General features: G+C 38.6%; 1 protein-coding gene across 49 annotated transcripts in view; it reads left to right on the top strand.

Moving 5' to 3' along the window:
• The window catches only part of RIMS1 (regulating synaptic membrane exocytosis 1), a 291550-nt gene that overhangs the window by 159610 nt on the left and 105193 nt on the right, over positions 1-26747 (top strand). For 25 of the 49 annotated variants that reach the window (XM_060752859.2, XM_060752857.2, XM_060752856.2 and 22 more), the window contains 6 exons: positions 18445-18512; positions 20184-20294; positions 20747-20846; positions 24258-24381; positions 26010-26066; positions 26684-26730. In XM_060752859.2, the coding sequence (XP_060608842.1) occupies positions 18445-18512; positions 20184-20294; positions 20747-20846; positions 24258-24381; positions 26010-26066; positions 26684-26730 (507 nt within the window). The remainder of the gene's footprint in view (positions 1-18444; positions 18513-20183; positions 20295-20746; positions 20847-24257; positions 24382-26009; positions 26067-26683; positions 26731-26747) is intronic. The other 24 variants (XM_060752858.2, XM_067467911.1, XM_060752868.2 and 21 more) reach the window with 1 other exon arrangement.

Below are 26747 nucleotides of genomic sequence, written 5' to 3'. Positions count from 1 at the left end.
AGGTATTACATTGATTATTATCTAATGCTTGTTTGTTCCCTGTGCTTGGCTGGTTTGCTTAGAGTAGGAGGAGATAGCAGTTTGTCTACATCCTTGAGATAAAAACATGAATAGGTTGATCACGTGGAGATGCCAGTTAGATTGACATTTCACTAATAAAGAGAATAATTCAGAGGAATAAGAAAGCTGTATCTACGTATTTAAAATGGATGGCCGCAAGTGTAGAGATGTGTATTATCTCACTATGGCCTGGTTGATGAGGAACCTTTTGGCTGTAGACCACATGCTCTTCAGAAGATCTCCAGCTGGACACAATTTTCTCTTGGTGTTGGATATAAGAGGATATTAAGAGTTTCAAAAGGTGCTAGAAACTGGACTTTTGTTTGCAGACAAGGAAGTTGTTGAAAAGGAAATTACTCCCAAGAAGAAGGAATTTATAGAATTTAGCCAAACTTTGATGACTTGAAAGCAGTCATATTTGGTCCATCCCTATGCACATATTCTAAAGAAGTGAAAAGTGCTTCCTATGCTTGGTGTGAAAATGTCAAACTGAGGACTTCATCCAACAAGATAAGTAAAACGTTTGAGATTGTTGGTTTTCCCTTAAGCTTCATCACACCTCCTTTTTAAATTAAATGGAAGATTTTCCTATCCCTATGACACCTAATCCTTTTCTCTGCTTTCTTTAATATTTATCAGTTTGATTAGCCATCACATGGGAGACAGGTGAAGATGACATAATAATCCCCTGAAGTATAAGGCATATTTCATTTACTATATAAACACAGATATCTCTCAATTAAAAAGTGAAATCTATTTATTTTACGTTTGAAAAGAGATCCATACCGTTCTTCCTTCTTGGTCTCAAAACAGTAATGGCGGAAGAAAGGAAACAAAACTGCCCATCTCGACTTTTCCTTCCATGACTATATCATTGTTTTATTTGCAAACTGGAAAGGGTGGGATACTCATCATGTGTTATACAGGAAACTGTAAAAGAAGTTGATTGCCAATTGACTTAGGAATCATGGGAAAAAACCTACGCTTTAGAAAGAGTGGAATACCCCCCCCCCCGGTTAAAATCACTATTTAACATTGCATGTAAAACCTGTCTAGATGTCTTCCTTTATAAGAGACGGAATATTTCATCATTTCTTTTCAGATTCTTCAAGTCCTTATAGTTATATATGGACTAGCAATAGCAACTAAATAAGCTATCTTCAAACCATGGTTTATGAAACAAGTTTGTGTTAACCTGGGATTCTTGATGTATGTGCAAACTGGTTCATTACTTGATTATAGAGACCCTGATTTTCCATAGTTCCATTTACTGTAAAGATATATGCAGTGGTTCTCAACCTGGAGTCCCCAGATGTTTTGGCCTTCAACTCCCACAAATCCTAACAGCTGGTAAACTGGCTGGGATTTCTGGGAGTTGTAGGCCAAAAACATCTGGGGACCCCAGGTTGAGAACCACTGTATCAGAGAATCAGGGCAAAGCCTGAAATACATATTCAGTGTTAGATTTTTAAGAATTATTGTGTGTGATTACTGTATAGTGGACATTAATATTTGTTCTATATATGTTTAATTGAATATTATACTATATGAGGTGGAGGTATCTTGCTCCCTGAATAAACAGTAGCCCGTAAGTTTACCTGATGTTTGAAAAGAAGGAGGTTACTAAAAATGTGCATCTTTGCAATCATAAGAGTGAGGCTTAATTAAATTAACTCATATAATGTTGCTATATCTCATCTCAAATCAGCCACTAGATGGTGACTATACATTGCAGGCTTTACCTGCCATTTCATACAAACATTTTCTTTAGCTACTAAATATTTCATCTGCAATTGCAATACATCCTCTAATTCACTGCCAAATTCCATAAAAGCTTTATCAGATTTGAGATCTATTTGATACATAGTTTCCAACAACGTTTTAAAATGCTTCTTATAGTGTACAAAGCATATACATTTACTGGCAGTGAAGTAAATGAAAAAAGTCGGGAGAAGAAGAAAGAAGAGTAATGAGAGAAAAGATCTAAATGAGGGAGGAAGAGGACTGCAGAAAGAGAGAGGAAGGAATGAAAATGGCAGAGGATGCAGGAAGGAGGAGACTGGAGACATGTAGGGGACGATTGGTGGGGACGAGAGACAGGGTCTTCTCGGTGATTGCTCCCCAGCTATGGAACTCCCTTCCTGGTGAGATCAGGCTGGCCACCTCCCTCCTGTCCTTTAGAAGGATGGTAAAAACTTGGCTGTGGGACCAAACTTTCGGGACAGGGCAATGAAGCGGCAGTGGGAAAGATGACAGGGCCAATTGGATTTGATGTGGATGGCTAGGACGGTTTTAAATGGTATATTTTAATATTTTGATAAATGCTTTTTAATATTTACATATTGTATGTGAATTTGTGTCCCAGCATTGAATGTTTGCCGTGTATATGCAAACATATACTTCTCGGGGTGAGAAGGGCGGAATATAAATGTTTTAAATAAATAAATAAATAGGGGGGAAAGCAAAAGATGTAAAGTCCCCTTGGAAGGTAGTGGACGGTCCCTAAGGTAGGAAATGGAAACTAGCCCTCTCAACCTCCAGGAAGACTGAAAACCCTATGTCTCTACATGGTTGGAAATGTCTCTCCAGCATTATAAGATCAAGAGCCAGACCTCCCTGAGTAGGTTGCATTCCAAAGAATGAAACTGCATTAATTGAACAGTGCCCTGTGAAAGCAACAATGCCCCCTAAATGGACCTGATGTTAGAAAAAAAGTCAAGTCTACATAGGGACCACCAAACGCAGCGCCCAAACACGAATCAAGGAACATGAAAGGCACTGCAGACTACTTCAACCAGAGAAGTCAGCCATAGCAGAGCACCTGATGAACCAGCCTGGACACAGCATATTATTTGAGAACACAGAAATACTGGACCACACCAACAACCACCATGTCAGACTACACAGAGAAGCCATTGAAATCCACAAGCATGTGGACAATTTCAACAGAAAGGAAGAGACCATGAAAATGAACAAAATCTGGCTACCAGTATTAAAAAACTCTAAAAATTACTACAGCAAAACAGCAGAGAGGAAACAACCAGGCACATCTTAACACCTCTCAACAGAACATTTTCCCAGGCTGAGCCAAGCCTTCAAATGCTAATGAAGGTGGTCAGCTGAAACATTCACACCTAGCTTCAGCAGAGAGCTCTTTGCCCCACCCCAGTCATTCCACAGATATATAAACCCATTTTCCTATTTCCAACAGACCTCACTACCTCTGAGGATGCTTGCCATAGATGCAGGTGAAACGTCAGGAGAAATGCCTCTAGAACATGGCCCTATAGCCCGAAAAAACCTACAAGAACCTAAAAAAGTCATTGCTTGGAATGTGCATGATTACAATCATAACAGGGAGGCGTTAATGCAGTTTGACACCTCTTTAATTGCCATGGTCCAATGCTAGAGAATCATGGCAGCTGTAGTTTCACTTTTGGCCTTCTCTGTCAATGAGTGCTGATTTCTCATCAAACTACAAACGCCAGGCTTTCATCTCATTCAGCTGTGGTAATTAAAATTTGAAATCCACAAGCATGTAGAAAATTTCAGCAGAAAGGAGGAAACCTTGAAAATGAACAAAATTTGGCTACCAGTATTTAAAAAATCAGGAGAGTAAATAAAGAGCACTACTCAAAAGCAGGGGAATTTGAGACAAGAATCAATCAGGGCCAGCTAACAGCTCCTAACAAAGGCAGCAACCAGCCAGCCTTTGAAGCTGCAAGGCTATTAAATGCTAATCAAGGTGGCCAATTGCAACATTCACATCTGCCTCAAACAGAAAAGAGTTCTTTCTCCCACCCTGGACATTATTACACAGATATATAAACCTCACTTGCCTAGTTTCCAACAGACCTCGCAACCTCTGAAGATGCCTGCTATAGATATGGCGGAAACATCAGGAGGTAATCCTTCTGGAACATGGTCATGCAGCCCGGAAAACTCACAGCAACCCAGTGATTTTGGCCATGAAGCCCTTCAACAACAAATTAAAATAGTGTTGAATTACATTGATTCTACAGAATAGATATACCCAAAGACAGGTTGAAATGGTTTGCAGCTCAGCAAGGGCTAGTTTCTGGAGAGAGAGATTAAGGGAAGCACTCAGAGACAAAAAGTCTCAGGGTGGAATGAACCAGATAGTATAGACATACCAGAGAGGCGTTCAGGATGATTTGGAAGAAATTGGCATTTAAGCAAATTTGTAGCATATTAGGGGGACTGTACAATGCAGTAGCTAAGACGTCGGCCACCGGATAGTACCAGCCATAGATTCCCAGACATATCGGATTTATTTCAGCTTTCAGAAACTCCATTGTGACATGACCAGCACTTGAAGTCCTGCATTTGAGAACTAAAGGTTGACAACAGGCATGTAGCCGGGGGGGGGGGGGGGGGGTTTGGGGGCTTGGGGGGCTTCAGCCACCCCCTGAAATTCCCATGGTGGTTCACGAAAAGTCCTTACTGGTTCATTATTTAAACTGTTATGTTTATTCATATCATGATCTGATCACCATACTCAATATATCCCATATGCATGGGGGTATTGGGGTAACGATACAAAAGGTTTGTTAAGGTAGACCCTCTTTCACTCAGCCCACCCCCCCCCCCCGAATCGAAATCCTGGCTACAGGCCTGGTTGACAACCACTATCTTCAGGAATTTCCATGGCTGCATCATACCTGGAACATACGGATAAGGCAGCTTTTATGTTGGCAACCCAGTTGATATTGTATATTAGGGGTATAATTCTTTATTAATCTTATTCTGAAGGGAAAAAATAATTTCAGCTTTCTTCTTAATTTTCCAGTCATTTTCAATTTAAAAAAAATATTTTTCCAGCCTTATTCTACATACCAGAGGCAACCAAACTGATGCAATTTTCCTACCATTTTGGACTTTTTAAACTTATTTTTTTATTCTGGAATATGAACTGGGGAAAGGAAAGAATCACATTTTTAAAAAGTGGCAGTTTTTAGGTGGTTTGCAGTAAAAAAAAATATATTCAAAACCGGGGGGGGGGGGGGGGATCTGGGTGCTTGAAGAACCTCTGCAGGCTCTAAGGGGTACCTTTGATATAAGTAATGACAGTAGATTACAAAGAACATTTCAGTTGTTATTATAAATAAACTTAGATCCCAGTCTTGTCAAATCTGATATGGAAAAATGTATAATAGCTGCTAAGGCAGGGAGATACTGCAACGAACGTTTTTTCCATGTCACAGCCCTGAAATTTTGCACTTGTGAAACAATCCATTTTTAGATCATTTATATCTGCATTTCTTTTTTATTGAATGCAGGGCAGTGACTGCACATAAAGCATGCTACTCTTCAGCCAGCATGGAGCCATTTCTTTTTTATTGAATGCAAGACAGTGACTGAGCATAAAGCATGCTAGTTTTCAGCCAGCATGGAGCCAGCCATGTTAACAATGATTCAGGGATTTGTTTACAAAGACTAGTGAGCCAAGATTCTTTAGGGTTCTGGCTGATCCAGAATGAAGAGTCAAATAAACTGTAGGTCTCATCCATATTTTTCTTATTGTGATATTTGAGAAACCATAAAGTCCAAAATAATAATAATAAAACTATGGCCCATCTCTCTCCTGACAGAATTAAGTTTATTTCTTTGGCTTCTCAGGGGACAGGTGGGTGAAGGTGCATGGTTTTAGCAAGACGACCATGAACGGAAAGTCTGTGATATAATTAGTTTCTTTTTCTTATGAATACCCTCTCTGTCAGAATTCTAGTGAATTCTGGCTTTTTGTTGCTTGCGAACACATCCATGGTCCTGAAAGTCTAAAATAAGATGGTGCATAGAATTTATCATTCAAATCTTAGCTAACAACCAACATTAATGTCAACCAACACTAATGCTCCCCTAGTCTTGCGGGGCAACAGTTGCTGGAAACATTTTTAAAAACACCATTGAAGCAAGAAAGATTTAATCTGGAATTGAAGAGAAAAACAAACCCCATGCCAAACATATTTGAAAAGTCATGCTGATAATCGTTGGCTTTTGTAGCCTCATTTGCTCCTTGAGACCTGGATAAAATGAGGCAGAGAGACCAGTGCCAAGCATTTTATAGGATTTATCCTTGGCTGTGTAGCATCATTTCTAGATTTGGATTAGGAAAAATAGAGCAGATCACATCAATATGCTTCATCTAACCTAAATCAGAGGACAGAATAGGGCACGAGAAGCTCAAACTCTGAACCAAGCAGATATTAACTTCCTGGAACTTTGTAACTATTCTGGAAGGTATCCCATAACTTAAAGCATTGATAAAGGCCTTTTTTGTAGCGAAACATGATGTGTCTTTTATTAATGAGCATAATGTCCTCAATGACTTAAAACATTTGATGAGTATCTTGTGCACTCCTCTGGCCTGCATAATTTATGAGAACAATGAAAAATGTTAACCCATATCGTCTGGATTTCCTTCATCTGTGCCATCATGAGCCTAATCATAGCTTGACCTAGAAAATTATGATAAGGATTAGGTTGTGTTGCTTGTGGCTACATTAGAGAAGTATTAAATATTATATAAAATCTACCATTTGTTTGCTTAGGGTCAAATCAGGTCGAAAGAAGAATCAAAGCAGTGCCGTATAATGGAAATTGGCCCGAGGTAGTCATTTCAGCCAACTTTCTTTCTGCATTTGTGGTTTTCCTGGGTCTGAGTTTGGATTATTTGGAATTACATACTAGAAGAATAAATTGACAGGCAATTGACACAAATATCAGGACTACTGATTTTGAATACTATAAGACTCCTAACAGGAAAATAACCCTTATATGTTGTACATGCGCAAATGTACAGTTTATACAGAGCCTTGTCAGCTTTAAGAGATTGCTTTAGCCATTCCACTTTGAGAGATGGATATCGATAGATAGATAGATATAGACATAGATGAGATATAGATATATGTAGATGTTAATATAGATACAGGCAGTCCCCAAGTTACAAACAAGATAGGTTTTTTTTTGTTTGTTCTTAAGTTGAATTTGTATGTAAGTTGGAACAGGTACATTTTCTAAGTTTAACGCTCATTCTCTCTCTCTCTCTCTATATATATATATCTTTGGACAGATTTCATCTCACTTTCTGTCCTTGTGATGATTGGATTTTTAAAAATTTGGTTTGTTGTGGAAACAAGGATTACAGCTTCAATGGAACACCCCCTAATAACTCTTTCCCTTCCTGCTTTCTCACGCCCCATTCTTAACGATGAGTTGTTTGCAAGTCAGATGTTTGTAACTTAGAGACTACCTATAGAGAGAGAGAGAATTTGGAGTGAATAGTCAGGATTGAGCCAGGGTTATTGTACTTCTAGCTTGGCTGGGTTTTATCTAAATTTAACACAGAGATTCCAGAATTGCTTGCTTGTTTGCTCACTTGTTCGATCAACTTCTTTCAGTCCCTCTTTGTAATGTCTTAGCCCTTGTAAGAGTCAATAATCTATGAAATTGTTATAAAATACTTCCCCCCCCCCCCAAGTTTGCACAAACACTCCAGGTATAAGAGAAGGAAAGTAAGTGATGAAAATACATTGTGGGGGTACAAGCTGTGGTGAGTGATGATATAAGAGGAGGTTTTGAGTAACAGAGTGCAAGAAGCAAGGAAGGGGCACACTGAGGGACCTTATACCACACTATTTTTTCTCATTTTCTCACCGTCTTCTCACGCTGGCATTACGGAGTTCCACGGAGGTCTTCCCGTGATGCGCAACCACTTCTGGTTGCTGTGTGTACAAATCTGTCATGCCAGCATGAGCAGACAGCGAGAAAGCTCTGTTTTCAAGAGTCAGGTGTTCACTTGAGTCCTCATTGGAGATAGCACAATAAGCGGAAGAAAGCAGGGAAATATTGTGGAATGGCTGGCCATCCTTGAAGATGGATCTTTCCAGAATAGGTTGCATCCCCAATATTAAGGATGCTTTCCACCACTTCCCCCGACTTCCCTCCTGCTTGTGGGATAAGGTCAAAGGAGAAGTGAAGGAAGGAGGAATCAACAGAGAGTGGGCCACTCTGACAGGGCATGCAAGGCAAGGTGAAGGAGGGACTTAATCTCTCTGTCTTACATCTTGAGTATCTCTCTGTCTTATATCTTGCACTTTTTTGTTGGTTTTCTCAGACCAGTTGTAACTCAAGGGGGGGGGGTGCAGCAATTAATGCACCCCTTTGCATAACTAGAAGGCAAATTGGAATAATTTGTATAATTAGAATAATGTGCAGTATGTTTGGATGAGGGGAAGGAATTATATGTAGCAGTTCCAGTTCTATCTCAGGTGAAGGCCAATATATGTAGATCACTGCTTTCTAAATTGTTTGATATGGTTGACTGGAACTGACTTCAGCTTGCTCACTGTTGCATAGCATGTCATCTTTTTATGATGGCTTTAGCTATTGTTCTTCACTGCTTTTATTTAGTGTTAAATTTATATTAACGGTTATATTCTTATAAGTTATTTAAGGGGTTTTTCCCTGTCAGTTATTTTGTCTGTTATTTTGAATATTCCACTGTGTGTTTGACTAGAAAATTCCTTTGACAACTGGTCCCAGCTAAAAAAAAGTTAGTATGACTCTTTTATATTGCTCTTATCCTTAATGCTGCTATACAACCTATGCACTTTACTCACTAGCCCTATTCTCTGAATTGTTGTGCAACAGTCCGCCCACCCATATCGAGACTTGAATCATGCTATTGTTGTTGGTTTTGATACTTGTTTTATATATATTTTATAATGTTTTTCTGCTGTTTTAAATTGATGTTAATGTGTTATATTTTTTAACTTTGTTGATTGGGATTGGCCCCATGTGTGCTGCCCCAAGTCCCTTTGGGGAGATAGAGGCAGGGCAATGTAGTAGTTTGAATGTTGTACTAAGACCCTTGGAGACCAGGGTTCAAATCTCTGATTGGCCATGGAAACCCACTTGGCCCCAGTGGAAGGCAAAAGAAAACCACCTCTAAACAAATCTTGCCAAGAAAGCCCTGTGATAGTTTTGCCTTAGGATCACCATAAATGACTTGAAGACACACAGCAACAACTTGGTATTTATAGTAAATGAGTTCTGAAAACTAAAATCTACTTTAGATGAACTTATTATTTCATCTAATAGCGTAGTAATAAACAGTGCCATAAGATTTCTGGAAGATTTGGATTTAACATGTTTATACCTCGAATAACAAACAATATAATGCAAGGATGACAAAGTCTTATGGCACGAGGTTTTGTAGAAAGAGTACTGCCAACTTGATCAGGTGCATCAAAAGTATATGCCATAATGAAACTGGTTAGTCATTAAGATGTGATAAGACTGACTGATTCTGCCCACAATATTTGGCATAGCTAACTTCTATTTATCAAAAAGATTAAATGTAAGGGGTTTTTTTATTAGGGAAATGATGTAGTAAAGTGAATTATCATATTATTTTTACTTCCTACAAAATATTCACCACCACAACTTTGTTTTCCTGAAACCAGTTCCCCAGATTCAGAGGGAGTTTGCCTTTGCCTTCCTCTGATACTGAGAGAATGTGATTAGGCCAAAATCACCCAGTGGGTTCCCATGGACAAGCCACTATGCAATATTGTGTGGAACGTTTGCAAATTTAAAAAGGGCAGTTTGAGTGAACTGTAGAAGATGCAGGGCTCTTTGTAGGATGCCAAGAGGGAACACTGGGATAGTAGGAGTGAATGGTAAGTCTGTCAGGGAGATTGGGTAGAAGTTGGTGGGAGAAGTTGGGCTAAAAATGACCCCAAAATAGTGAGAGGGATTAGATAAAATTATTTTGGATTCTGTTGATGCAAAAAGCAATCAAGAATTCAAGTCAACCAGTTGAAGTAATTATCTAGTTTGTGGTGAACTCTTATAATTTAGAAAAACCGCAATTCTCATTCTTGATATCTATTTTTTCACTAAACATCTGTTGTACAACTGAAATGAATATTCCTTGGTATATAGATGAGACCAAAGTTCATTCCCCCCAAAATGTTTCCAAAATTAATTTGGTATGAAGCCCTTGCCCCTATTGATAAGATGCAAGCAAAATGAGCTGTTTGCGTGTTCTCCTTCATCATTTTTACCATCTTCACTACACTCAGCAGTTGCTTGGCCACATGTGCCCTGATTTATACTTGTGTAATTTTGGAGGATATGCTGAGTAGAAAAAGCATGCCCCTCCATTTGTTCTTGTGCTTCAATTTGTCCTATTCCTGAACTCTGGTTATTCTGGCTAGCTATGATGGGGGTTTTGCCCAGACAGCATTTTCCCTTCTCCGACTTCTGACTGAGGTATAATTCTTGCTTCTGTAATGTGGACCTTGGCTTGGCATCATTGAAGAGGCGTTAAAGCCAGACACAAAAAGCAATCAAAGCAACAGGAGAAAAACTCCTCTCTTGTTCTCCTCTTATTGTTCAACATAGAAATACCCACATGCAGCAGCATATGGGTTGTGTCCTTTCACAATTGTCCAGGGTCTGCCTTGGCTAGCAACTTCGAGACAGAGTTCACACATACAAATGAAAATCCACTAGCCTAGGTCAGCTTGGACAGATCGTGCTTTTGGATCTGACAACCAGCTTGAAGGAGAGTATGGTTGAGGGAGCATTGCCTTCATTCAAACCCAGTTCATAAAACTTTTGTGGCAGCTCCCTATGAATGAATGGCGGTCAGATTTATTTTACATTGTGCCCACGTTTAAAACTGCCTAGTGAAATTCAGTCTACTTGTACTAAACAGGAAAAATGGCTGCAGCTATATTATTGATTGTGTTGCTTTTTGCGCTTCTGCATAGCATTTCTCTGTGTCAGGTAGCAGCAGATAAAACATTTATTCTCTAGCCTCTGCGGGAAGGAAACAGTGGGGTCTTTGCATCTTTAGCTGCTTCATGAGACAGTTAATTTGAATCTCCTAAAATCGTTAAAGGTTCTCTATAGTCAGAGAGCGTCTTTAGCATTGAGCTGAGCATATATAGATTAATGCAGCAATCACCGCTGTCTCTGTACTGCAGAGGTTTTGTATTGATGGCAGCAGCTCCCCGTCCTTGTTTGGTATCACCGTTATAGTAATGTTTGACATTGCAGAATAATTTGGCATAGACTCAGGAGACAAGGGCTCCAGAGACTTTTTTTATAGACCTGCTTCAGACTGATTTGATTTTTGGGTGTTTTTTCGCCCCTCTGTAGCAGTTTCGGGATTGCTACAGCCACGGGCTGGATTTCAGCAACCTGCTCGGAGCTGGTTTGGCTTTTTTAGTTGCTCCAAGCTGATGCTGCTATGTTTGCTGGTTTCCTTCAGTTTCTTCTTCATACGTTGCATTCAGGGACAGGTAATCTAGTGGGACTGTCAGAATGATGGACTGTAGTTGTCTTCAGATACTATTGTCAGTAATAAGTCTTGGGTTTTAAGAAGCTCTTGCCTTTTTGTAAAGTAAGAGCATAGTTGCCTTTTGGATTAAAGCACTGAAGAAGTGCTCTTGAAGCACTTCTTGCATTCCGAATATTTAATTTAAATTTATTTCATATCTATACTATTTTTTTTTAAAAAAGCTTGCCATTGTTTCTGCTTTGGTTCCCCTTCCATGCTAATGTGTTTTTGGGATTAGAAGAATAACCTGCCTGCAATTGTTTTTCGGATAAGTATAAATCTTGTTTAGCGCTAAATAATATTGCATGTTAGAATATGGAATAAGGAGTAAATTCAAGTATTTCGATGGTGAGGGAATATATAATCATTGAGCTATATTATTTTTAGCAAATCTGTTTGGCAGAAGAGAGTTGATGTGCCCTGCATCTCCTGAGTCGTGCTGTGGTTAGTAAATTTCATAGTTTTAATTCACATTGCACTGTGTAGTCTGCAAAATATCATGAAGTATGCTCTTTGAAACTATTTTTGATACAGTGTGTTCAACTGAAAATGTCACATTTTTATTTCAGAGTTCAAATATTTAACATTTACTTCTTAGTGCTTGGTGTACCCAGATGGACTATTTATCCTAGACAAGCCCACTTTGGTTTATACACTGATAAAACCATATTGTTATATATATAAGAAACAAAGATGCTTGTCTCCAGATTTTTGGAGTAATTGGTAACGAGACAAACACAGGTTGGAAGAGCTGTAGACTGATTTTATTAAAGTACTTTATTGAATATTATTATTAATGTTTCATTATTGTTATGAATAAGAGACTATTCGTAAATATTTTCAAGTGAGATTAGATTGATAAAGATAGGAGAAATATATGCAGAGAGGAACCTGAGTCTCAGGATATACCTGTATGTGGGTTCAAAGCACTTCCTCAATTCCCATGTATATGCCAGCTTCATATTTTGTGAAAGGGCAGGCAGCTCCAAATATGAGCGGACCCTCAGCATCTTGGCATTGTTCCCCTTCATGCAAGTATTCTGCAGATGGGCAAACTGGAGGGTCTCATATAGCATCACTGGAGGATGGACTTATCTGTGTTGCCCACAGCAGGTGGAGGTAATCAGGTTAGGCTTCAGTGATAGCAGCCCTGCCGAAGCTGCTAAAGAAAGTGTGGAGAAATTGTAGATGTGGACCATGGGTTTCAGAATCCCTTACTAACATGGTCAATAGCTGTGATCCAAAAATACAATGATTCCAGCCTGTGTTCCTAATGTGTGCTATATAGTGATTCTGGAAGTGCTTAGGCCTGTTCCTGAGGTTATTTGGGACACTGACCCAGAAAATTGCATTGGATAGACAGCATGAGCTCTAGTTTCTTAGATATGGTTATCATGATTTCTTATGGGTGAGCAGATGAGGACTGATATATGGCAGATGCTCTGTATCTCAAAAACTAGGGGAAAACTGGTACCATTGTTGGATTAAGCAGGGCAAAAATACCCAGAAACAGGTCTAACATTTGCGGCACCAAAATGTGTGTTGACTACCAGTGTAATTATTATGCACAAGTGGATACATATGTGTATCCCAAATTTAACTAAATATGGCAAAAAGATGAAAGGATGTTTCTGTAAACTCAGCTCAGGCTGCATTCAGTTAACTCAGTGGGAAGAGAGGAAAGGATAGGGTTTGGTGCTCCCCCCGCCCCATGGATTACTTACTCAAATAATAATAATTTCTGGGGTTAATTTTGAAAGTATCCAGAATCAATAATGCACTTTTTACCAGGGAACTCCTACTCCCACTCTTGAAAATTTTACATGGGAAATGGACAGCCGATCTTCTTTCACTTTTTTTCCTTATTTCCATTTACAAAGAATGGAGAGAATGTCTCTGATCAGTGCAGTGATACTACATATTATAGGGTTTACATGACGTTCTTTTCAACAGTTGCCATCTGGCTGCCAGTCCATCTCTCTACTACATCAATGACCCAAGGGTGAGCATTAAAAAGTATCTGAGATGGCATAAAAGTGCTATTTATTGTTGTAGTTTGCTTCTCAGGGTGATTCTAGACATATGTTTAACCCGCTTCAGAGCAGGTTAAGTAAATCCGCTCCAAAGTGGGTTTAAGTCCCCACAACAGGCTTTCTTATGGCTTGTCCCCATTGCAGCACAGTAACTACCATGCTGCCACGGGGTTAACACAAAACCCTCCGCAAAACCCTTTAATATAAAAGGAAAACTTACAGGGCACCACTAGGTCTCTCTTCAGGCCTGATACCAATGACACATGAGCAGGTGGGGCCCTAATCGCTCCTGGCTCCCCTGGCTCCTCATGTGTCATTGGTATGTTCCAGGAAGTGTGCAGGGAGGCATAATGGCTGCCCGACAAGTTTTTATTTATTTATTTGCTACATTTATATACCGCCCCTCTCAGCCTGCAGGCAACTCAGTTTTTAACCATCTATAGGCTTTTGGGGGGGTGGAGAGATGGGTGTGCAGACAGGCACCCGGGTAGTCCCAGGACTACCTGGCAATCTGTCCCCACAGGCCCCATAGCTCATTAGTCCCGAGCCTTTCATGATGGCATGGGTCTAATGGGCTGTCAAATTAATTCGGGATGAAGCAGAATTTCCTGCTTTGCCTTGAATTAATCCTCTTTTACTGGCACCGTTGTTTGGACGCCTCCAATAAAAGTGTGACAGGACCCAGGATATGGGCCCTGTCTGGATGGGTCCTGAGTTAACTGGACCTGCACTTGATCCATCATATTCCGGCCATGAATAAACATATCTGACATCTTGAGTTTTAAAAAAAGTGGCACACAACCTGAACTCGAGTTTTGGGGACATGGTTGAAATTATCCATGTCCCCATCTTTCACCCCCACCTTTACAGTGAAAATCAGAAATACAAATTTGTTTGTTATTTGTATTCATACATGATGCATGCAAAATAATTACAGACTTCTTGTGTTTACTATAGCCTGTATGTTTTTATTAATAAAATTTGAACTCAAACTAGTATATTAGTTGACTGTTGAAAATTTGTTCTTCTAGTTATTTCACTGGAATATTTTGCTGTCTACTATAGTGGCCTTTTTATTGCATTGTAGACTGAATATTTGGATCATGAGAAGAAAAATCTGCCTTTAAGTCAGGAGTGAGGAAAATATGACTCAATGGCTACAGACAGCCACTAAGGTTGCCTCTAAAATGGCAGCATCAAAATTTGGCATCAAATTGAACTGCTGATTTTGATAGCAGTCTCCTCAAAACCTTTAAAGCGAGTTGAAAATATTTGCCTTAATAGCAGTGCTATGCTTTGGTGGTGAAATCAGGTGGCAAATATATATCATTAAAAAAAGAAACATCCTCTTGCTTACCTTAATTGCATTTCTAGATTTGCAAGGGTTTGGATATAATCCATACATTTTTAAGGGGGCTGAATTTGTCCCGAAACTACTGGAGTTGTCCATTGCTTCATTTAAGCCTTATTCTGAGCTGTCTTGGGAAATATGCTTTGAAGTCAGTTTAATATCCTGATCTTGTTTTGTAGCTAGTTATCATATATCCTTGGTTTGGACAAAACTAGAGGGAATGGTTAATGTATAAGCATTATTTTAAGGATTGACCTGGGACCTTATCATGCTCACCAAATTCAGCATCCTAGAATGCTTCCATCCTGTTTTGGCGACTTCCGGTGGAAGCCCAACCCCCAACTGGGGTGGAAGCGTCCTTGAATGCTTCCCTTACAATATGGGGTGGCAGATTTACCCCGCTGCCCCTCTCTTTCTTCTGCAAAGCCAAGGGAAGTGGGATGCTTTAGGTTATAAATTTGTCCTCTGGATGCAAGAATATCTGTGCTGTGTTGACATATAACAATGGGCTTTATATATCTTGTCTTAAGACTGTCTAATTTATGGTAAAAGTAAACTGAGATCTGCACAACCAGTAGTTCAAATCCCATGTATATGTAGTCATGCACAATTTCCACTTACTCCATTGAGTCTTGTTAGATAAGTGTGTGGGGGTTGCAGTCTTACATGGAGTCTTGTATAGGCCTACTCAAAGTAAGCACCACTGTGTTCAATGGGAGGTACTTCATGATCCATGTGTATAGCGGTTGTAGCATGCCTTCTTTCCAAAGATGCCTTCTTTCCAAAGATTATTAATAGAATCTATTTTGGGCTGGTTTTGGTTTTTTTGGTTTATTACAGCAATTCATTAGCTGATCACCATGGCATATTAAACTGTCATATCCATCAGTAAGAACAATCTCTCTCTCTTCCCTTCTCTCTCTCTCTCTCCCCTTTCATGCAGCCATATAACCCAGAATATCAAGGCAGAAAATCCCACATTATTTGCTTTGAACTGGGATATATGGCTGTGTGGACTCAGATATTCCAGTTCAAAGCAGAAATTGGAGGATTTTCTCCCTTGATATTCTGGGATATAAAACTGTGTGGAAGGGCCCTATATATACCATACTAGATTACTTAAATGACATGAAATTACTTACTAGTACTATGTATACTGTTCCTGTTCCTTCTTTCTTTACATGTGTGTATGTACCTCCAAGTCATGCATTTACTTATGGTAACTATATGCATTTCATCAAGTTTTCTTAGGTGACGAATACTCAGAGGTGGTTTTGTCAGTTCCTACCTTAGCAACAGGAAATTCAGAACAGTCTTAAATAGTTCATTAGAATTAGAATTTTCAACTTAAGTTGTATTATTTACTGTTGCAAGCATGATTGGCTGGATCCAAACTAAGACTTCAATCCTGTACTGGGTTTTCTGTGAGTAAACCTCATGGAACTCAACAGAAATGCTTTTGCATAAACATATAAAGGATTATGCTGCAAATTAATTTAGCTTGGGTCTCTATGAAATTAGTGGGATGGGTTAATCATGCCTTAGCTTAAATCTCACTGATTTCAGTAGGAATGAAAGGCAACTAATGTTAATGGGAATCAAATCTTCTGTATTTACAAATGCACATATTGAGCAGGTTTCATGAGGACACCAGAGCAAGCATACTGGTGATCTAGATTCCTGGAATCCTAAGTCTGGAAGGTCTTCATGCAAGCCAGGGAGGTGCACTGCAAATCCAAGCTCTGAGAGAGATGAGTAGAGGCTGAAGACACACACTATTTGTAATCTGGGATTTTAATGCACTCTCTCACAATGCTAGAGATTTAACTAAACTTGTTTTATCTTTTCAGGCTAAATGAGGATGCAAAATAGAAATGGTGGTGGGAATTCTTTTGGTTTGTCTTGGAGACAATGTGTCCATTTACAGGACTGACTTTTGTGCTTATATGTAATTGTGTGGTATTTAAAACTATTATAACTGCCATCTTGTTGCATGGTCTGTAAAAAAGCAGACATTTTGGATGGGTTGGTTGTTTCTTCATAAGCAGTTAACCTCCCCCCTTTCCCCCCTGCTGCTGCTTATGTTCACATAAAGAAAAAGATTTCCTTGGAGCAAAATGCACAAAGCACAATGGAAGAGAAAGTGCTTGATGCCTTTCTCATGATGGAGACAAAAATGTTCATGGGATCTGGGCTTTCTCAATACAGTCTCTTTCACATTATCTAATTATTGCTCTTTGATCCCACTTTAACTTCTATGACTACCTCCTTTGGAATGCTGGGGTTAGAAATTGAACAAATCTTACTTGGCATACCTGGACAGAGATCTCTATGGGTCCCTTCCACACAGCTGTATAAAAACCACATTGAACTGGATTATATGGCAGAGTGGACTCAGATATTACAGTTTAAAGCAGGTATTGTGGATTATCTGCCTTGATATTCTGGGTTATATGGTTGTGTGGAAGGGCCCTAAATGATCCCATTGCAGTTAAAGTAGGATCGAAGTACTACAACTATGATAGGAAGTTAGATCATGACTACCAGATACCCAGGGACAACACTTGATCCTGCAAAGAAGTGGGTATACCATGAGCCTTAAAATAGCATTTTATCAGCTTACCGGAGCCCTCGGTGGCACAATAAACTAAACCCTTGTGCCAGCAGTGGTTCGAATCCTAGGAGAGCAGGTTGGGCTCCCTTTTTCAGCTCCAGCTCCCCATGCAGGAACATGAGAGAAGCCTCATGGAGGGTAAAACATCAAACATCTGGGCGTCCTCTGGGAACGTCCTTGCAGGCGACCAATTCTATCACACTAGAAGTGACTTGCAGTTTCTCAAGTCACTCCTGACATGGAAAAAAATCAGCTTTCCCCTCTTTTCTAGACTCACCCCAAATTATTATTATTATTTAAAGTCAGCTTTAACCAACCTGGCATAGAGCTTTGTCTTGCAGTATCTGTTTGGTCAGTTTACTGGCTTGCCAAGGAGAGATGTTCAAAAGTAAAAATGATACACAACAAAAGCATGGGAAGTAGAGGCATGGGGAAGGGGATAAAAAATCCAGCAGTATGGAAAGAGTGAATTGAGAGACTCCGCTGTCCAACAAATAAATTGATCAGAATCGGGGAGTAACTATCCTCCCAAATTCAACTTGGCCAGGATTCCCTCTATCTTGATATCGTCTCTGTGTCTATCTTCTAATCTCAGACACTTCCAGCTAAGAAGACCTTGGAAAACAGACCTAGAAAAGATTGTGTCAAAGGTCCAAGGGACCTTAGCAGTCGGACAGGACTGCAGTGGGATAGATAGTGGTCCCGCTCAGTGTGAACCACATTCATATATCTTTATATACTAGCAGTAGCATCACCTTAAAACACCAAAGACAAATTTCTTCCCAGAAACTATATCAATAAAGCATAACCTTGGCCAACCGAAACCTTTATGCAACAGTGGCACTTAAATGTATTTTTATTTCCAAAGTCTTGGGCATTTGATTGTGATTCAATCCATGATACTGTTGAAAAATGTCATCTTTTTTAATATGCAACTACAGCTATAGCACATCCATCCAAACCTCAGAACATGAGAGATTACACATTTTTTCCATTGATATATATCTTTCAGGTGACTTGGATTATTACTGGCTGGATCCTGCCACGTGGCACAGTAGGGAGACATCTCCTATTAGCTCAGTAAGAAATACTGCAATACTATTGTTTTGTTACCAATGCAAATGCTTTTTGCTTTGATATTTCTTTATTACACTACCGTAAACCAAGATTGTTGCATAATTGCTGTCCTTGCCTCATCATTCACATAAAACAAAATTCCATTTTAATTATTGGCTAGCATTTTGTTCGTGTTTTAAACTGATAAGGGGAAATGTTTTGTGCACTTAGATCTTTCTTCCAAAGAGGTTGCCAAAGTATATTAATGATTGAGCAGTTCCTTACATTGGCACAGATCCTAAAGGGCTTTTCACTCTACCCCTGCATTGGGCTTCATCCAGTATTGGGCCCTGCTTGCATAAAAAGACTTTCTACTGAATTTCTATTTGTCACCAAACCTCTCTTACAAAACCAAAAGGAAAGTAATCAAAAGTCAACTTTTCTTCTATCATCAGGAGTGTCCCATGAGCAGAGGATAAGTCAAAGGTTTTCTTGATGAGTGGAGCAAGCTTTGAATCTGAGCTTCTTTATCCAGCAAACAAATAAATACTATGTGTTGACAAAGGCTTTCGTGGGTGGAATAACTGGGTTGCTGTGAGTTTTCTGGGCTGTATGGCCATGTTCCTGAAGCATTCTCTCCTGACATTTCACCCACATCTATGGCAGGCATCCTTTGAAACTACAAGCCATTAAATGTTAATCAAGGTGGTCAATTGCAACATTCACACTTGCCGCAAACAGACCAGAGTTCTTTCTCCCACCCTGGACATTCCACAAATATATAAACATTACTTGCTTAGTTTCCGACAGACCTCACAACCTCTGAGGATGCCTCCCATAGATGTGGGCAAAATGTCAGGAGAGAATGCTTCTGGAACATGACCATACAGCCCAGAAAACTCACAGCATTGCAGTGATTCTGGCCACAAAAGCCTTTGTTAACACATATTATTTATTTGTTTGCTGGATAGAGAGGCTTGGATTCAACATGGCCATACAGCCTGGAAAACTCACAGCAACCCAAATAAATATTAAATATAAATACAAAAAATAAGTATATTACAGTATATTGTAGTGATAATGGAGAAAAACATCTTGGTGGTATTAGTTACTAGCTACAGTATATAATTTAAATACATTATATCATTTGTAATTTAGTTATATATTATATACAATCAAAAATAACATAACTAAAACTAAATAATTTTAATTCACTATTTAATACAGCCCTGCACAATATTTGTCTCACACTGCTGTGTAAGTGAAATTCAAAAACTATGGATTTTGAATTCCTTTTAAGTGCTGGAGAATTTCCATTTTCTTTTCTTGGCATGCCTCAAAAAGGGTTGACTCTTACAACCTTGAAATGTGGGGAATGGCAGTGGATTATAAGGATTTTTTTTCTTTTTAGTTTGCATTAATTTTTTCTATATTGGATACAATTCAAGTTAAGGATATGATTTTTACATTGGGCAAAAAGGCAATAATCTATATCTATGTGGACAACAGAAAAAATGTATTGCTGAATATTAAAGCAGATGTCCAGCATCCTTAAAAATGTAAGAAAAACTTGGTAGATTCTGAAATGAAGGTTGCATGCATTTCTTCCATGATGCACTTGTTGTACATACTTGATTTATATACAGAAAACAGGATGAGACCATTTGCTTGCCTTTAATTTGTTTTCCTCCTTAGCATCCTGTGACGTGGCAGCCTTCTAAAGAGGGAGATTGCCTGATTGGTCGTGTTATTCTCAACAAGAGAACAACCATGCCAAAAGAGTCTGGTGCATTACTTGGACTCAAAGTAAGTAGTTTGGAGTTATGTTATGAATTTTTCCTGTTCATCCATGAGTAATTTAGCATTACATAAAGAAAGCTTTTCAATGGGCTGAATAAGAGGAGTAAGCATGAATGATGCTTCCTGGGGCACTAATTCATATTTTGCAGCAGGACTTGATGGTGAAAGTTAAGCTAGTCCTCAATGCTGAATCCCTATGTGGTAAAATGACAGCATAGTTTATGATACCTTTTTAGTATTCTGACCCAAGGAACAGTAGAATCAGAAACATTTAAGTCTAACGATGCAAGACCTCTGTGGCATGTCAAGTAAATTTTCTGATTCATTCAAAAGTCATGAAAATACAATTGGGCTAAATAGTTTCCTGTAAAAAAAAACCCCATTCTTGAAATACATTTATCATTCTTGAAATGTAATTTGGCGAATTCTGAGAGTCTGATTTATTCATTTTTATTCAGGTTGTAGGAGGAAAAATGACTGAATTGGGACGACTTGGTGCCTTCATTACCAAAGTAAAGAAAGGTAGCTTGGCTGATGTAGTGGGACATCTAAGAGCAGGTAACTTAGCTATTGTTATATCTGGTCATGTGGTTGTGAAAAGCCTTTACAATTTCTATTTTTGTGGGCTATATTTAGTTTCAATGTACACTTTGCTAAATATTTTACAATAAATGCTTCAGATCAATATGGGTGGCATTACACAGAGTCTCTATCACATTTTATAAGTTACATTGATTTTTTTCTTTTTACAAATTGCACACAAATGGAATTAAAATAAAAAATAAAAAGGAAGAAAAAAGGAAGGAAGGACTCTAAATCAAATAATTGCTTTAGTTCAGGAGATTTCAAAACATAGGGAATGCTATATAAATCATTGTATGCTACACAGATATCCAAATACAAATTTAGTCACATCTGCTTTCTATTGAATATATTTCAAGTGGAAATGAAGCAGTTGTCTTCTCTGAACAATGTAGGAATCATGGCATTATTCTACTTTTTTTGAAAACCAGATTCTTCATAACCTTTTGGAGAAAAATGGAATTCACAACCATTTGAAAATCATAACCTTTGTAAAAGTATAATCTTCCAGAGAAGAGTCAAAAACCCATTTGAGTAAAATCTTCTCTTCAGTTGTCTCTGATCTGTTAGGAACAGAGATTATGCCAATGCACAAAATATAGCAGTTCTTCAGAAGTGGTTTTTTTTTCCAGTGCCCAAAAACATCTACTTTCCCATAAAATATCTTGTTTCTAGATCATGCTCTCAAGAGACAAAAATAAAGTGGACTCCATTAAATGTAACATATCTGGTTTACTTGCAACCTTCATGTATTCAGCATACAGGTACATAACTTGCCAATCCAGTTACAGATAAGTATTTTCTCTGTCCAGTTAATGCAGGGCATCTTTCTTACAATCAACAGCAACATCTTTGCATTCTGAGAGTCTAATGGAGTTTGCTCTCTAAAATGGAGTCTGAGCTCTGAGCAGTCACATATCTGATCATATGGACTGCAGCCCCTCCCACAACTTCAAGAATAAAGGGAAAGCTGCATACCAAAACATACAATACAGCAAGCAACAGGATTATAAACAAAACAGATTACTAGTGAAGGCTTGAAGAAGGTTGCTATTTCCAACAACTTTTGTAGTCCTGATTCTGTTCTATTCAGCCTAATCATCATCATTATCCTGGTGACAACTTACAAGATGTGGACATATAAAATGGAATGTATAAATGCTCAACTTTTAGAGGAAGTGTACAACACAGAGTTAGTGCAAAAGCACGCCTGGTGGGGACGAGAGACAGGGCCTTCTCAGTGGTGGCTCCTCGGCTGTGGAACGCCCTCCCTGCAGACATCAGATCGGCCCCCTCCTTACTGACATTCCGGAGGAAAGTGAAGACCTGGCTGTTTGAACAGGCATTTGACTAGCAGTACAATTGATTGTTTAGCAGAAAATGGATAACGACAATGGATAACGAAACCGGATTCTGAGTCTAGTTATGAGATCTAATTGATTTGTTATATTGTTGTATTGATATATTGTTGTATGGATGTTTACTGTTAATTAACTTGTTATGTGATTGTTTTTAAATACCCAATAACCTTGTACTTTGTATACTGAAACTGTTGCTGTTAACCGCTCCGAGTCGCCTAAGGGCTGAGAGGAGCGGTATACAAATAAAGTAAATAAATAAATAAATTAACACCATTGCACATGATCATATGCGTAACATGGCTTCATTTCTCTTGTTTCTCCAATATCTATGTTGTTTGTAAACTATCCAACTTCTGTAAAACAGTATATTTTTCTTCTATATCTGCTGGGATATATAAATGCCAAAAGGGATAATGACTTCTCTTCAGTTATGGCACACTAGCTGTTCACTACACTTCTCACAGATTATATATGTATCTATTTAAGATTAATCATAGTCATCAATACAAAGCAGAGCAGGTCTTTAGAAGACTTCAGTAGTCTTTCCAGAAGCAAATGTACTTGGCAGTTCTCTGGGGGTACAGAGGCAAGTCGAGTAAAGAAGCCAAATATTGACACTAATAAATATTTCAGATCCACATGCAACCATTCCCACATCCCCTTTGAATCAATTAACTAAAGGTAGAGATAACATCTAACTCCCTTATTCTAAAGCAGTGGTTCTCAACCTGTGGGTCCCCAGGTGTTTTGACCTACAACTCTTAGAATCGCAGCCAGTTTACCAGCTGTTGCGATTTCTGGGAGTTGAAGGCCAAAACATCTGGGGACCCACAGGTTGAGAACCACTGTTCTAAAGGAAGAGGCATCCTACTTTCATTAGATCTGGATTACATCAAAGTGCTAGCTTCTCATGCATGAAGAAGTCAAATCTAAATTGCCTATTGAGATTCTGCCAGAATTCTCAGGAGACCTGAATGGTAGATGGGTATGAGTAACCACATATCACCCACAATGTCAAATGTTTAAACTCCATGTTTTTTTTTTTAAAAAAATACATTACAACTGTACCCTCAGTTTGCTTCTGATATGATAAATAAATATCCATTAGGAAGCAGTGCTGCCCAAATCAAACTGTAATATAGCCTGTGAAGGAGATATGAAGGAAGGATACACAAATACATACATTCACATATGAAGATGAAATAGCCCTTGTGAGGTAGTTGCACAACAGGAAAGTTACAGCTACTCTCTTTTATAGGGAGTTATGCATTTGAAGATGACATCATTTGGACAAGGGACTCCCAAAGACTTTACTAGATGAGACATAGGGAGGCTATTAGAATTAGAGGAGTGTGATTTGAGGTTTGATGGACAATAATGTTTATTATATGACAAAGTTAAAGTGCATATAGAGTTTAATAATTATTTTCTGATATATGCTTTATTGAGAATTTGGAATAGATATAAACCCATATTGTGCCAGAAGATGCCTTTATGATCTCATCACAGAAGTGCATTTTAGAAGCAAAGTAATAGGTAAAGAAAGTTGGCTAGCTTATCTTTGAGAAATAGCAAAAAAACAAAACAAAAACAAAACATAAAATTCAGACTGATGTACAATTGTTTGCAAAACACATCTGAACCCAACCAAGCATTTTGGATGAATTATCAACCTTTAGTAATAATTACTACAGCCCTAATTTGAAGTTAATATTGGTTTCTAAGGCCCCTTCTATGCTGCCATATAAAATCCAGATTATCTGCTTTGAACTGGATTCTATGGCAGGGTATAATAATCCAGTACAAAACAGATAATGTAGATTATCTACTTTGATAATCTGGATTGGATTATATGGCAGTGTAGAAGGGGCCTAAGAAACTAATATACAAGATTCTTTTTTGAGGTGTATTATTTTTGGATTATACAGCATATTTGGGAAAAAGCATATTTTTGTGTGTGTATATATAAGTGCAAAATAAAACAAATAGCAAGAAAGTAACATTCCCCATTGTTTTTAAATTCAAGGCGATGAAGTTCTAGAATGGAATGGTAAACCACTTCCTGGAGCTACAAATGAAGAAGTTTACAACATTATTTTAGAATCCAAATCAGAACCTCAAGTTGAAATTATTGTTTCAAGACCAATTGGGTAAGTTTTATACCCTTTTTGCTTTATCAGTGTAGAGAGTCACATGTGGAATGTTCTTTTCAGACACATAGATATGTACACTCATGAATTTTGCATCTAAGAAAGTAAATATAGGTGAGATATATCTTCATTATATACTTTCTTTTCAGTAAAATTTATGGACAACTCCATATGAAGATGGATTTATGTACAATCAATTAAAACCACCTCTTTGCAGTTGTTCACCACTGGGAATATTTGTAACTGGAATCCTTCTATTCAGAGCCACTGATAAAGCCACTGGCCACAGCTGCAACCTGGTTTCATCCATACATATTTGGGCATGGCTCCTACAAAGTCCTAGCGTTGCCTCATGGTCCTCAAGACACCTGCTAGATTCTGAAACAACCCAATTTTAGAAAGTCTCAAAATGAAGTTTGGGAATTAAGATAATGAATTTGGAATCCCAGATTTTAAATTATCTCCATGTTTAAAAAAAATTCTGGGAAAGAATATGTTTGGTTCAGGCATGTAGCCGGGGGGGGGGGGGGGGAGGGGGCTTCAGCCCCCCCCCCAAATTCTCATGGTAGTTTGCGAAAAGGCCTTACTGGTGCATTATTTAAACTGTTATGTTTATTCATATCATGATCTGATCACCATACTCAATATTTCCCATATGCATGGGGGTATTTGGGTAATGGTACAAAAGGTTTGCTAGGGTAGACCCTCTTTCACGCAGACTCAGCCCCCCCCCAAAAAAAACAAACTCAGCCCCCCTCCCCCGAATCGAAATCCTGGCTACGGGCCTGGTTTGGTTGATTTCAATGCATAATCTTTGCAATCTACATCTATTTCAATATCTACAGTAACCATGAAACCATGTATGCAGTTTCATATTCCTGTGTGGTGGGAAAATGGTTTCTCTAGGAATTTGCCAGCTCCTCCATGCAATTTTATGGCATACTTTTTCCCCTGAAAGTTATTTATTTATTTATTTATTTATTTATTTATTTATTTATTATTTGCACTTGTTAACCGCCACTCTCAGCCCGAGGGCGACTCGTGGCGGTGTACAGAACATAGAAAAGACAACAATTTACAATAGATCAAGACCATAGCACAACAACTTACTAATACAAACAACTAATTAAACTAAAAATCCGCTTCGTCTAGTTTGGGTCATAATCAATCTCATAGTCATAGTCCATTCCGGTGGTCATTCCAAAAACACAGCACTTAGTTGAAGGCCTTTTCGAAGAGCCAAGTTTTCAGGCCTTTGCGAAAGGCCATGAGGGAAGGCGCCTGTCTGATTTCAGCAGGGAGGGAATTCCATAGCCGGGGGGCTACCACCGAGAAGGCCTGCTCTCTCGTCCCCGCCAGGCAATGGATGACATTGCAAATTTCTAGAGAGGATACCTCTATAGGAATCCCTAGGTCCTTACAAATGCGGGGACCTGAAATCAACTAAGAACACTTGATTGTATCTGCAATTGTGGGCAATTGTAGTCCATCTAGGAGTGTATTTCCCTTAGGTACAGAGATTTTACTACATATATAGTTTTCATAATTTTATTGAGATACTATGCTTTCTTTTAAGTTTTTTTCTTTAATTTTCCCTGTTTCCTTGTTTGTCTCTTTGTTATTGTAAGACTTTTTCATAGGTTTCATTCAGCAAACTCCTTCAGACGTGTGTATAAAAACTTCTAGTGAGTTACAGTTTGTGTCATGTTGTGATGGGGGAAGCTAGAATTAGTAGTTATTCTCAGTAGCTGCTACCTTTATCCTCTCCCACATATTTCTTTTTGTCTTGTAATACTGAAATATTGTGGAATATCCAGTCACAATATTAACATGATGGTGTTCAAACAGAAATTGCTGTATGCATCATCACCATCATTATCATTGTAATCATCATCTAAGAGTAAACCTGCCTTGTCCCTTGGGAATAGTGAATTCTCATTGTTGTAAATCACCTCTTTCTGTCTAACTGAGAGGTACATTAAAGTAAAAACAACTGTTGTGACTGCATTGAACGGCAGTGTAGGCTTATATAATGCAGGTCAATGCAGTTTGACTGCATTATGAAACTGTGTTATATGGCATTGTAAATGGGGCCTTACTCAAAGTGGTTAAGACCTATGAAGCTGGGATTGTTCAGGGACATACTTGAAAATTTGAGGGCTTTCCCATGTTAGATGATCAGTTGGCACTAAATTAATTTATTAGTTGTATCCATTTGAAAATTGGGCCACATATTTGTTCTGTGAACCAGTAGTTCAATATTTCCCCTCTTTTTTTGTATGTGTCCATTTGTATGTTCTAGTGACATTCCAAGGATTCCTGAGACTTCTCATCCTCCACTAGAGTCTAGTGAGTATGCACTTTGT

The sequence above is a fragment of the Anolis sagrei genome, chromosome 1 (assembly GCF_037176765.1).
Source record: "Anolis sagrei isolate rAnoSag1 chromosome 1, rAnoSag1.mat, whole genome shotgun sequence".
Classification (NCBI taxonomy): domain Eukaryota; kingdom Metazoa; phylum Chordata; class Lepidosauria; order Squamata; family Dactyloidae; genus Anolis; species Anolis sagrei.
The sequence above is the reverse complement of the archived record's forward strand: the minus strand, read 5'-3'. Positions and strand labels throughout refer to the sequence as shown.